The sequence below is a fragment of the Stylophora pistillata genome, chromosome 13 (assembly GCF_964205215.1).
Source record: "Stylophora pistillata chromosome 13, jaStyPist1.2, whole genome shotgun sequence".
In the NCBI taxonomy this organism is placed as follows: domain Eukaryota; kingdom Metazoa; phylum Cnidaria; class Anthozoa; order Scleractinia; family Pocilloporidae; genus Stylophora; species Stylophora pistillata.
The window spans coordinates 7861577-7876047 of NC_142531.1; the positions used below are offsets into that span (position 1 = coordinate 7861577).

General features: G+C 39.0%; 1 protein-coding gene across 1 annotated transcript; it reads left to right on the forward strand.

The window, feature by feature from the left end:
* Positions 1 to 36: 36 nt before the first annotated feature.
* Positions 37 to 13527, forward strand: LOC111335431 (cell division control protein 45 homolog). Its single transcript, XM_088744160.1, has 22 exons — positions 37 to 275; positions 370 to 429; positions 1124 to 1216; positions 1806 to 1900; positions 1980 to 2094; positions 2484 to 2552; positions 2732 to 2781; positions 2950 to 2998; positions 3371 to 3483; positions 4151 to 4264; positions 5830 to 5961; positions 6724 to 6822; positions 7592 to 7646; positions 8334 to 8384; positions 8482 to 8540; positions 9604 to 9652; positions 9860 to 9949; positions 10316 to 10399; positions 10849 to 10912; positions 11740 to 11791; positions 12082 to 12158; positions 12585 to 13527. The coding sequence occupies exons 1-22, from the start codon at positions 225 to 227 to the stop codon at positions 12653 to 12655; spliced, it is 1692 nt and encodes a 563-aa protein (XP_088600286.1). The 5' UTR covers positions 37 to 224; the 3' UTR covers positions 12656 to 13527.
* The last annotated feature ends 944 nt before the right edge of the window (positions 13528 to 14471 follow it).

Here is a 14471-nt window from a genome sequence, read left to right on the forward strand (position 1 = left end):
ACAATCGTTGAACTTGTTTAGCGGTTTTTTTCAACGCCACTCATCAAGCAGTTACTATTCTGTCAGGAGGCGACGCGTTTGCAGTAAGCAGAGCGAGAGCTGGAACTAAATGAAGTCTCCGCGGCTTCCCGCCTAAAATTAAAATTCGAATGATCCTTTCATGTTTCGTCTCTGGTCAGATTTTAAGCTCAGATGTTGATTTCTTAGTTATTTAGGAGGGAAAAATGTTCGTGGAGAAACCCAAGGAAGAAGTATACGATGTTATTATCAATAAAGTAAGTCTTTGAGGTTGCTTTTCATTTTAAACCCTCGAAATTCGGTGTGAACAAAATTCAATATGGCTGACGTGCATGACAATTGTTTTTCCAGCGTGTTTTGGTTCTTGTATCTATGGATTTAGATTCCCTATGTGCTTGTAAGATTCTTCAGGTGAGATATCACAATTTTATCTTAGAAAGCAACTGAAAACAGCTAATTCGAATCAGATGCACCGTACTATTGCTTCGTAAATGTAAACACAAACCGCTTTTTCTCGGTATGTTCCTACCTAAAAGCTTTCTGGCAAAGAGAACTAGCGTTAGTTGTCAGGACTTTCCTCACGGGTTGTCTGTCCCATTTCGGAGTGTAATTATGATTTTACCACAATAATTTGACCCATTCGATCACTATCACCCATCACTTCTATGTGTGTACATTTGTATAAATGAAGAAACTAGTAAGTATGAGTAGCCTTACACCAAGTAAATTGTAGGTAAGTGGTGAGGACGACGTCTGAAACATGCGCGCGGATTCCTGTCTAATCCTGTACTCGGTTTGTTCCCCCCCTTTACTCTCTTTCAAAATATGTTCCTAGGCAAGATTTCCGTATAACCCCATACTCCGTTATGCATACGATTCTTGGATAAAAGAAAACAGAGGCAAAACAACGGATTTCCTTTGGGACTACGGCTTTGTTTTTGATTGTTATGGGGTTATACGGAAATCTCGCTTGTTCCTATTGCAATCAACGTTTTAAAATCTCTACAATTTCAATTATAAGTTAACTCTTGAAAATAGATAAATTTGAAAATTGCTGTGATGTTACTCAGTTCATTCTCTATTTCTGTTGTTTGCTTTTTGATAGTGGCTGTTTAAATGTGATAATGTCCAGTACACTATTGTCCCTGTTAGTGGCAAAGAGGATCTGGTGAGAGCTTATCATGAACACTTTGAACAGGTAAACAACAAAAAGAAATGCAGCTTTGCTAATGAATTATCTTTTTGTACAAGTGGATAGTATTGATATAGTATTTATTTGTTTATTTACTTATCTGCACCACTACACATAACCAGAAATAAAATTTAAGAATAAAAGAAATTATGAAAATGACCCTTTCTGTAACCACTTGACTTAGAAATAAGCAACTTAATGTGCACACAGTTGAACCTTGATTAAGCAGGACCATATAAAGCTGTCACCTCTATTATATTAAGCAGTTGTGGTCACCCTCTGCTAAGTCCTAACCGCCAGTTTGTATTGTTTTCCACCTGTATCGAATGGTCACGTAAAGTGGAACCTAAAACTAAGAAGTTAATTTTGATCAATGTTTCTCCATGTAGATTCTTTCAGGGAGATTTTGAACATAAAGTTGTTAATTATGGCATAAAGGTAGCCCTTTTCTGTGGAACCTGTTTCAAGTAGCCATCCCGCCATTCCCCTTGGGTGACCATTTAACAACTGTAGGACTTGGTGTGAACTGCCAGTTTTTCTAAGCCCATTGATTTTGGAAATTGGTTTTGATTAGTTTTTTTTTTTAAATTTCCAGTTGAAGCATATATTTTTGATAAACTGCGGTGCAAATTTGAACATTCTGGAGATGCTGGAACCAGAGGAAGATGTCATGTTCTTCATTGCTGACAGGTAATCAAGAGTGCTGCAGTATCTTGAACAGAGTACAATTTGAGAAATGTCCAATTTTACTTTCCTTCTTATATTTAAGTCATAGGCCCATTGATTTGGACAACATTTATAACCAGGATCAGGTTAAGTTACTAATGAAGGAAGGGGAACACCTCACAGTCCCTGACTTTGATGACATTTATGCTGACTCAGAGGTGATAACTACTTCTATTATATATCTCAATTAATAGAATAGAACATTATGACTGGTCAGTTTGGGAGACCTTATGTCACTGTATGGCCTGCTTTATTCAAAAGTTTGTTTAAGTTTGTAGTGCATATAATATAATGCCAACACTGATTTCTTGGTCCATACTGCTAATTACACAACCTCATTTTCTGCTCAGGTTTATCGCCTGCATGCTTTGTGCTCTGGCCATAAAGCAGAGTGGAAAAAACCTGGTCTGTATCTTATAGTATGGACTTTGATCTCAGTAGAAGTGTGTCAGTAATGTTTAAATATAACATAGTTTGGTTCCTTTGGTTTCTAACATAGGAAAACTGGTCTATTCTTATGGTGTGATTGTTATTAATGATTTTGCAGGATGAATTTGGAGACTCAGATAGTGATGAATCAGAACCCTTCTCCAAAAGAAGAAGAACAGGAGAGGGGGTAATTTCATCTTATGATGCTCACTGCTGTCAATGGCTTCAAGACCAAGTTATTAAAAAGCTGTTCCATTTAAATGACTTAGTAAAGTTTTGTCACATATTAGATGTATTTTTTCAAATTAGTTTATAGAAGTCACTGACTGCAAAATAACTTCTGTGTGCTTATTTTTGGTTTTTAAGGACTCTCCAGTTTCAAAGCGAATGTCAAAAAGACAATGGCACCAAAACAGGTTATTATTTTATCTGATCATGATTATGATTGACTTTCCTTCTGTGTGTTTTTCTTACTTGCCTCATCAGAAACAGGTAAATTTTTTCTCTGCTGAGATAAAGGAAACAATAAGAATGTGTCACAGTTAAAAATGTAATTAATTTTTAATTATCTTTTACTTCCACAGACAAGAGATTCTTTATCAGTATTATGCCTATGCCTTCCATGGAAGTTCAGTGAGTATTTGATAAAAAGTTATTTATTGATAATCTTCCTGGTGTATGTAGGACACCTCAATGGTTCAATCAGATTCCTTGTCTGGTTGTTGAGCTAAGGACTGACTCTCTGTTTTCCACAACTTCCTACAATGCTCAGAGGACAGACATGATAGACCAAGAGCATTTTTTTGAAGCTTTTCTTTCCTTTCAGATCCCTGAATTTGCTTATGATCTTGCCCTTAGCATCAGAACAATATCTAACGCTATCAATAACTTCACACACCTCTATTCCTTTAGAGTTAACATTGAAGTTTATCGGCAAAAATTATTCAGCCTTACAGCAGCAATTTTTTAATATTCTCTCCTTGTATTTTTTTTTTTTTTTTTCAGGCATCCTTGGTCATGTATGAATTGGCTTGGAAGATGAGTAAAGACAGTAATGACTTGCTATGGTGGGCAGCGATTGGACTGACTCATCAATATCTATACGAAAAAATTGATAGGTAAGATGGTCAATGCTGTATCATTAGTGTATACTGTATGTCCAGGTTGTGAACTTCTTGCTACTACCAATAAATTGTGTTCTTTGGTTGGAGCTTTTACTCTAACAGTGGTGCCACAGGCATTGTTTCCCTTTTGTTAAGCATGACAGGTCAAATTAATGTTTAAACTGATAAAGCAATCCTTTTACCTGCTGGATTTTCAAGAATTACAGGCAATTTATGGCTGTAATAAGAGGATATATCAACAAAGTTGAAATGGTAAATTGGCCACCGTAACAATTACAAAAGCTGACATTTCGAGCGTTAGCCCTTCGTCAGAGCTCCGACGAAGGGCTAACGCTAGAAACGTTGCTTTTGTAATCATTACGGTGGTCAGTTTACCATTTCAACTTTGTTGATATATCCAAATTATTTCATTACTCCCACTGACGCAGCCCCAACCAGTTTCTTTCGAAACTATCAGTCTTTATTCATTTGTAATATTTAAGGTATTGCAGGAAGAAAATTTTAGTGGTTACGGCCTGAAAATGAGAACAACCTGCAAGTTTTCAAACACCCAATCACCAAGTATGAGAATGCAAATCAAAGGCAATTCCAGATTTCTTTCTGGACTTATTTAGAAAACACAATCCTTGAAGTGTTTAGTAAATTTTTTATTTTTTTACAGTGACAAGTATGTAACTGATGCTCAAAATCTCCATGAACATGTGATGAGGCATAATCATGGAACAGATGAAAATGGTTCTTCTGTGAACTGCATGAAGATCGTCTTTGATACTGAGTATCCTTTTCAATAAGTGAAATGAATTTCATTTATCCTGTAACTTCTCAAGTTAGTCAGTAATCTTCTAGCAATTTTTTGGTCAGAAGTTCTTTTCAGACTAATGAGCAACCAGGCACTTTTAAATGCGCTCGTGCGCGATGCAAAACGTGTCCTTTCATTCTCAACACTGAGAAAATATCGGGACCTAAACGATCCATTAAGATCACCGATCACTTCACGTGCACCTCCGCTAATGTAATCTATTGCATAACTTGCACTTATTGCAAAAAGATATACATCGGCGAAACGGGCAGAAGACTAGGTGACCGATTCTGAGAACACCTTCGAGACGTGGAAAGGAATAACAAGGACACATCTAAACCAGTCGCTAGACATTTTAATTTACCTAATCATTCTAAGCAACATATGGCAATCTGGGGTCTTTCCTTGCACTTAGGTGGCACGGAAAGCCGTAAAAATCTTGAACAAAAGCTCATCTTTCAAACCGGCAGTCTCAATCCCACAGGGATCAATGAACGCTTTTCATTCCACTAATTTATTCATGTTTTTCTCGTTGCCATGCACCCACCAATAACGTAGCTCCATTTTCTGCCTTTAAAAGCACACACAACCCACAATTCCTCTATTCGCTCCGACGAAGGGCTAACGCTCGAAACGTCAGCTTTTGTAATCATTACGGTGGCCAATTTACCATTTCAACTTTGTTGATATTTCCAAATCTTCTAGCTAGTTAAGTTGGCATGCTTACAGGCAAATATGTGGGCTGATCTGTTCAAAGCTGGCTTGAACATGAAGGTGCGCTATAAAAGGAGCCTTAGGTCCCACTGGACCATTTGTCAATCAACCGTTGTTTGATGTAGAACTCTTAGAGTCAAGTCAGCTTGAGCTACAGCTACGCCAAAACAGTGAACAGCAGGCGCATTCCTCAAAATTGTTTTATGTCTTCATCACAATACAAGAAGTTTTGAGATTTGTATTTCATTTCTCCAATGGAAACTGTCTTTATTTGTGGCGGTAAATTTGAGATTGAAGTAGGTGGTTCGCACGTTACCTCTTGCCACCATGCTGGTGGAAGTAAACAATAGATATCTCATTAGCTCCTTTTGTTCGTCTACTGGGATTTAAATTTGACCCGCATATGTCAATGGTGAGTGACAAATGAGCCAAGGTATTCCCAGGGAAGACTTCCTTATATAGTGTGCCTTCGCGTTTAAGAAATCTGGATTAGAATTTAACCTAGGGTTAGTGCTAATCAGCCTATGAACAACTGGGCTGTGGTCTTTTGTCATTTTGCTTGTAGATCTTGTTTAAGTAATCCATTGTTAATACCTTGTACCACTGCTAAACCTGTAGAAGGGCTGAATTGCACTGGGGATATTCTACATTAATGATACGTTCAGAAATTAGTAGGGGAAACCTGGGTGAAGCACATAAAGTTGAAGTATAAAAGGTAGAGACATACTTGTCTAAAACTTCTCTGGAAAAAAGAATTACTCATTTGATAGCAGGTTTTCCCATTCAGAAGTCATCAATGTTGTTTTTCCTTTAACATAATAAATTAGACTGCGACTGTCATTATACAGACATTGGTCTCTATTTGACAGCATCTGTAACTCTCGCTATACAGCCTGCAGGTTCAGGGTGTGGACGATGAAGGGAAAAAAGAAACTTAATGAATTTCTTGCTGATATGGGGTAAGGTTGAAAATTTCATTATCTTGATTAAATTTACATTTGTCTAATGAGAGCACGCAGCTTAAGGTTAACTCCAAGGCAGTTTTGGGTTTATTTCACAAAAATGGCTAGGCTAGGTAGGAAACTTGGCAGTGTTATAATTGCAAAAATAAATTCATTAATATAGATCTTCTGTAGCAGTGGATGTCCTCAAGGTGACTTTTCTTTTCCACTGTTTTCAGAAAAAATTGGGACATTTGTAGTTTTTGTTTTTGTAGAGGAAGGAGGAATAGGACAGGAATCAACAGAACAATAAACTCACATGGGATGCCAGTGGGATCCCTGTAACATCCGTGCACACAATATGCCAAAAAAAAAAATTCCACAGAATGGTTCATCTTAGACTCATTTCATAGACTTGCAAAGTTCTTTAGTGTCTGTAGAACTTGAAATACGTACTTTGCACCATAATTACTAGCAATTAATTTGGGAAATTCTATCTTGCAATGTATGTACATTAAATTTTTTATTTATAAGTTTTAAATTGTGGAAACCATATTGAAAACAAAACCATATTGAAAACAAAACCTCATTAAAATTCAATATGGTAATGAATGAAAATTTTGCAAAACTTGTGGAAACCATTGTTTTCTTATTCTTTACCCTTTAAAGATAACCCACCAAAAACTAAGGGAGATGTCATACAGTTTGACAATATCTGACACAGTTGTCAACTTTGTTGCTTTTGAATTTCATTCAGTTGATTGATTTTTATTGTTCCAGAATCCCTCTTGTTCAAAGTAAGCAAAAATTTTACAGCATGGATTTTGATTTGAGGAACAACTTAAAAGGATGGGTTGAAACATCTGCTGACAAATTTGGGTAAGTCAAGTATTGAGTTCTGCTCAGAATCTCAGTGCTCAGGAACAATGTCAATCAACGGAAAAGGGTTATGAAGTCAAAACTACATTGACACTTTACACCGTAGCATCAGTATGCATAATCTCTATACTCTTCTCTATACATTACCTAAGGTGCTGTCAAGAAGAATTTGCAGGACAATCAAGAGCTTCTTTACTTCTTTCTTCATTCTTGTGATTTTAATGTTTGACTCAGGGATGATACTGTGAGGAGGTTTAGGTGTTAGTAACTCTCAGGCGTCAAAGGTTTGACAAGGGCATGTACTAAAATCAGGAACACCGGAACACTCTGGAACACCGGAACACTCTGGAACACCAGAACACTCTGGAGCACTGGAACACTCTGGAACACTGGAAAAAGAACAACATTTATTTATACCACAAAGAAATAAGATAAGAAACATTAAGAAACTATATATTTAGCGCCTGCTTCTAAGCTCTTTCGTGTTATGTGGGTAAACAAATTACATCTACATTTTATTTTTTTACACCATCAAATCGGTGTTTCGGGGGTGTTCTAGTGTTCCAGGGTGTTGGGGTGTTCCAGGTGTTCCAGGTGTTCTGATGTTCTTGGTTTTAGTGCAAGCCTTCGACAAGTGTTTTCCCTACTAAGGGCAAAGTAGATTTGAACAGATTGCAAATGACAAATGTCAGGAAATTTTGGATTAATTTTTTCAAAATGCATGAATTAACATGTACTGATCCTGGCATTGTTTGCTTTCTATATCAAGGCTGGATGAAATGTCTTACGGAACATTCCACGTTCAGTATGGCTTCAAAAATAAGGTAATGGTAAAATTTCCCCTACATTACTTAACTCTTACACTTTAACATCAGTATCCATTTTCTCCATACTCTTCTCCGTATATTTTCTTTGCTATTGTCAAGAAGAATTTGTTGAACAATCAAAGCGTCTTGGGTTGGCGATGATTTCCTTTATTTTCATGATCTTAATGAAAGAGTTAGCAGTATTTCTGTAGGGAGAAATTAGATGCTGGTCATTCTTGGGGTATAACGGGTTAAGAATAAGAACACAATGCCAAAGTAAACTGGAAAAAAAGATATTTGGAAGGGAAATCCTTTCTTTTAATATAACCACCCGTTAAATTGTTCACTTCTTTGTTTTGCTCTTTGTTTTTCTTTCTCCCCAAGGGGAAGACTGCTTTTTCGCTCAATCGTCGGAAATATATATATATATATTTTTAATGTTTTACACAGGAACGGGCGTAGGTGAATATAACTCTCTTGAAGGGGTGACCTAGACCAGCACTTTACTGCAGGGCTCGTACAGGTTATGAAAACCCTGGAACGCCACATGATCCTTTTCCAGGCTTGGAAAGTCGTGGCATGGAAAGTAATCATTTATTTTTTAGCCAAGAAGGGCTTAATTAAATCTACCCTAGAACCCTCCCTTACCACGCCCTCTTCATGCACTGCTGACTATAGTGTTCAACTACTTTGCTGTTTTCATAGCTTTGCGCAAGCGATGTTGTTTATGCCGTTAATGCTCTTTTGGAGGCTCCGGTAAGTTCACATACAATAACCTCTGTCAATCAGTCCGTCGTTCGCTGGTCAGGCCGAAAATTGTACAAATAAGTCGCTGATGAGTCTATTCCTACAGGACACGGATGGCATGAGCAAATGGGACCACTTCTTAGAGGCGCTAGATGCTTTGTCCAGGTACGAGAGGAGAATAGTTTTTATCACAGTGCGTTGACCACAAAAGTTGTTCTACATTTTGCCTGTGTATTATGGGTGCTTGTTACATATTTACCAACCCTTTCTGTTGACAGAGGTTCATTTGTCCCGGCAGGGGTTTCATTAACGTTTTCTGCAGGAGGGCAACTGGTTTTCACAGGCGGGCAAACCTCTTTGAACTGAACTTCTTTATAAGATAAACTTTCCTCCAGACCGTCAAATCAGGTGGGCAAAACCGTCTTCACAACTGGTCAATTTGCCAGGTGCCTGGCCCTTAATGAAACCCCTGCTGTCCCTCTCTTCCTTTATGTTGTAGTTGACTTTGATTGAGGAGCCACAGTCTAACGACTTTCTTTTAAGAATTCGCCTTCTTGCTGTAAGTCTTACAGTAATTCTTATTGTAAGTCTCAGGTGTTTTTAGGCCTTACTTATAAAACCCGTTATGGGGATCAAAGTGTTTCAAAAGTACTTGTACTCGTTGTCTATTCACCGTTTGAGTCACGTGTATTTTTAAACCAGCTTTTTACTTCGAAAGGGAATTTTCCCCTTTTGATTAACTATTGGCAATGGTTGTTGTTATCAAATCAACTGCAATGAGGGGTTTGCTCTTTTACAGACCAAGGTAAAAACGTTAAGTATGATGCACGATCCTCGCAGTAGATAACGCTATTTAAGTAATAGCGAAAATCAGACCTGAAAAAAATCAAGCCTGTACGGGACTCGAACCACTGACCTCTGCGATACTAGTGCAGCGCTCTACCACTATTGAGCTAACAAGCCAACTGGGAGCAGGCCGTTAAGTTGATTCGTAATAAACCCGTGAAAGTGATAAATGAGATACAATGAATATATGAAGATCATATATTTTGAACTGCGGTATTAGATACGTATGATGCACGATCCTCGCAGTAGATAGCGCTATCTACTGCGAGGATCGTGCATCATACGTATCTAATACCGCAGTTCAAAATATATGATCTTCATATATTCATTGTATCTCGTAAAAACGTTCAGTTAATGTTTCTTGTGTTTTTTAATTGCTTAGATCTAATACTGAAAAACTTCAAGAGGGCATCAAGTTGGGCAAGAAGCAAGTAAGCACAGTTTTTATCGGAAAAATCTTTTGAGAGTGATCTAAGACTGTTCAGTCATATCTTTATCAATAGTTCACTCGTTGTTATGCAGCATAGATGAGTTTTTGTTCATCAGTTGTCACAAGGTTCTGCACGCAGAACCGGTGGGACCTGGGGAGGCGTGCCTGTGGCAGCTGATCTCTGTTATTTTCTTATTTCTATTTCTAGTTGATTGCTGTCGTGGAGCAAGTTCGATCATTGATCGACATGCATCAAGTAATGTGTGCAGGTCACTTTCTATATTCACATCTCAGAGAGGTAAGTCATCCGTAGTGTTACAGGGACCGGTCATTATCTCGCTGAGGGAAGGTGGGCGGTGTCACGATAAAATTAACCCGATAATAATGATTCCCCTTCACTGGCTTTCAATTTTCTAGAGTCCCCCCTTTAAACTCTTTCGAAACGACTACTCCCCCTCCGTCCCCTTGAAAATTATGTGACCCACCCTTAAAATATCATCCGCCGCCCCCCCCCCCCCCCCCCCCCTCAGGCGAAAAATAGTGACTGGTCCGGAAGCAAAAGTGTACATTGTACGCTTGCAGATATTTGTAAGAGGAACTTGCGGTCTACTTAATTTCACTCATATCATCACAATGAAATAAAATTATTTGCTTTTGTTTTTAGGGTATACCGGACCTGAACTTGTTCAGTAAGCCAGCCGTCCTAGGGGCCTTAGCTCGGTTTATCCTCAACGCCTATGTTGTGATGGTATGTCTTTCGACGCATAGTATAGTGGTGGATCCAGGAAATTGGTCGTGGTGGGGGAAATTTGATTCTGAAAGCACTAAATAAGCTAGGAAATATTTCATGCAAAGTAAATTTAGGTACTTCATATTGCGTAATAACTTACAATCCTGTCGTAAGAATATTGGTACCAAACAAGTTTCAAAATTATAGATAAAACGCCAGTAGATTTATACTAATTTCCTGAAGAGATCACAGTTTTCCAAGTTATGATCATTGCATTTGATGTACACCATATCCTAAACACGAGACGAACCCTTCCACTATTACGAAATTGTACGTCAAACTAGTCCTCTGTCTTAATGTAGCGCCCTTATTTTCATATGTTCGCTGGTATTTGTGGCGTAACGAAATGTTGTCGCCTAAATTTTAGTTGTTTTTTTTTTTATAATTTTGTCTTTTGTCTGATGAAGTCTAAAAACAAGAAAGCAGCAGCTCTGCCTTTCGTTTTAGCAGCTCCCTTGGACACAGAGAAAGGTGGGAATAGCGAATGTTAACTACCGCAAAAAATTACAATTTAGGAACGAAAGAAGTCTGGGACTGCTTTGGTTGTGCTTTTCGTTGCTCAGTCATTAGAGAGCTTTAGCATTGCGTTTAAGTGAAAGGTGAACGGTAAGAGTGACCACGTGACCTTGTTTTTTTCCGCCATTTTTTCACGTTTGCCGGTTGCGCTTTGCCGTTTTTACGTGAAAGTGACCTGTTTTGCGTTTGCCGTGTACGTAAGATTTTCACTTTTTTTCTCACAGAGTAGAAGTTAATTGCCGGAAAAAGGACACTAAAACTATTCCTTGTAATTCATACAAGAGCGCCTTCAAATCCACCATGACGTGAACTCACGAGGAGCTAAACAGCAAGGCTCACGCTATTTTACGTGAAACGTGAAAGGACAAGCTGCTGTTTGCCGTTTCTCGTAAACGCGGTGCTAAATCTCCCTATTGGCCTTGATGACTCGCACCATCAGTCTCACCAGTCAATCAATCGCCATTTGGTCACCCGCGTTTTCCCGCGGTTGAGGCAGTTTGCCTGTTTTTATTTTGAGTTCTGATTGGCTGACGATAAAGTTAACCCTTGCTCTGATTGGTCGCGATGATTACTTTGGTTTTGATTTTTCAACACTCAATGAAAAACTGCTCTGTTTAGATTCAAACGATGATTCCAACCCGAAAGTGCCCAATAACTTTGGTGGTGGTATCGACTTGAGAAATTTGTAGCCAATCATTTTTCCACTATTTATTTCATACAAAGGGTTTCACTGGCCAAATAATAGTGTTTCTGATCTTTTTTAATTTTACTTTTGTGATCAGGGACTTGCCTCCTAGTTGGCGTGCCTCCGATCGCTGATGATTCAGGCAAAAAGTAAGTTTCTAAACCTTGCCATGTCTGAGTGGTTGCATTCACATACTCTTTACATAGCGCTTACCTGTCTCCACAGCAGCCAATTTCCTCTGTTCCTCGGGTGGGTTCCGAACAGTCCACCTCTTTGGCGAAGTCCGTCGCGCTAGTAAATGAAATAAAACCTCTATTTGATGTTAGTGCACTGGCTTTTGACTCGCGCGGCGGACTTCTTGAAGGGACCACTCGTAGTCTGGGAAAAGTTTGACTGTATCAGGTTTATTTTACTCATCTGTTTACTTTTTTCTTCGCAGTTTCTTGGGAAAAGCTTTTGAAATGGCTGCGAGCAAAACAAAGTCTAGAACAATTCACGACCACTTTGATCCAGCAGGTGAGAATGTGCTTTTCAGAGGAAAAAAATATTTTCCAAATTAAAATGTGATTGGATCATTTCTTTGCGTTTTGTCTTTCTTAACTTAGAGAGGGGAGCTTGCACTTGGAAGGACAAGTAGCTAAATGATCAGATACAAGTTTTTTTTTTGTGTAGTCTTTCTTAACAGAAAGAGGGGAGCTCGCACTTGGAAAGACAAGTAGCTGAATGATCAGATATAAGTTTTTTTGTGTGGTCTTTCTTAACATAGAGAGGAGAGCTTACACTTGGAATGACAGATAGCCAAATGACCAGATATAATTTTTTTTTGTTTGGTTATTGCTGTTTGTTATTGTCGTTTATTTGTTGAAATGAAGTGTGCGCGCTCTCATTGCCTTAGCTCTTTTGCGATATTTTTCTGACAGCAGTTATTTTTTCTCGTCCTAGTGATCGAAATGAAGAGTGAAGACCGTGGAAAGTTCTTCGATGCCCTCTCGGCTCTTTTAATACCAAAATAAAACTAATTTTTCAGTCCTTGTTTATCTTTTTCCCATTTTTCGTAAAAACTTTATATTCTGTTTGAATTTGAAAGTCTTTGACATACTTGCGGCAAATGCCTGCTGTCTTGCTCACTCATGAAGTGGGTAATCCACCTGAGCTGGACTCTTAAGAGTGTAGGATGGTAAAGCGTTAATGTGTACATTAACCTTAGAACTTAGTGCGTCAGTGTAGATAAATCATTTTGATTAAGCAGCGTGGCCAGAATAAACGCGAGTGATATAGGCGAATCGTGCACTTTTCAAGTTAGTGTTAATAACCAGAACAGAGGAAAATGGTGTAAGGAGACCATGAGACCTCAAAGTTAAAGCGAGCAAATTTCCGAAGCGCGGGAAAATGCAAGAGACCAAGTTGTGAGAGGTCTCAGGTTTGCATCTGATTGGTTGAGAGTGTGGCGCAAATTTTCGGGATCAATTTCAGACAGGAGTGCAACCTCGTTCCCAGGGTCTATCATCTTCCCACCCCCTGGAGGGAGTGAGGAGGGCGGGAAGATGAGAGACCCTGGGAACGAGGTTGACATTAGAGAAGTAGAACTAAAGCAATCTCGGACTACTTGCGACTCCATTTGAAGCTTGCTGCATAACAATGTGTTCGATAGTATTCCTCGGTGCTCTGGGAGACCTTGGTCCAGGCTCTTTCGCATGTTCAGCACTCCATGTTTACCCATGATAAATACATGGTTTGTACATAGTAGAAGAAAGTTTGTTTGCGTCAGTCTTTGATGCAGTGATAACTTATATGATTGAATGTCCCTTCACTTTATCTTCTGTACAATTAGTTTTCCAAAAAAGATTGAATTAAAGGTGTATGGTGTGACAACCAACTGAAACAATTGGAGTGTTTATTTCATCAGAGCCTTTTTGACTTAAATATCAGGTGGGGTTTCATCTAGAAAATTTCATGCTTACTTGCTTACAGGCAACAATTATGGCTCGATTATCACCAAGAATAGCAAATAAAACGGAAATAGCTTTTCGTCGACGGCGGCTTTTGTAATGGCTGATATTACAGTGACCCCTCCCCCCGCACATCCCTGGTGTACAGACATGGTGCTGTTACGGATGTTTTGCCTGCAGTCCTGTGGTAACAAATCTACCTTTCTCGTGCGTATATCTCCAGTCCATCTTTGGAGATTTGAATTTTGCACTGTTAAAGGCAAAGAATAGTTCGTGTACTTGGGAGCCAAAGTTTGTAGAGAGGGTGGTGTTATGAAGGACTTGAAGAACAGGTTATCAAAAGCCAGAGGTGCCTTTAACAAACTAAAGAAGATCTGGATCTCTAATAACATCTTGCATGAGGAAAACAAAACTGAAGCTGTACAAAACTCTAGTGGTGCCAGTGTTACTCTATGGATCTGAGACATGGAAGATGAACAAAGGAGACGATAAAGCAGTGAATGTATTCCATAATAGGTGCCTACGAAGGATCCTCCGAATCCGATGGCAAGACCATGTCAGCAGCAAAGAGCTACTGGAATGGGCAGGCACGAAGCCACTGAGTGCGGAAGTGATGTCTCGTAGATGGAAAATGATTGGTCATATTCTTAGGAAAGATCGTAATAGTGATTGCAATATCGCTGTGAGCTGGGCGCCAGAAGGTAGAAGGAGAAAGGGAAGACCCAAAACCACTTGGAGACGTACAGTAGAGAAAGAAAGGCAAGAGGCAGGTTGGAGGTCTTGGGAGGAGGTGCGGACCGCAGCAACCAATCGAGAGGAGTGGAAAAGCTCTGTGAAGGCCCTATCTGCCACGAGGCATGAAAAGGATTGATGAAAGGCA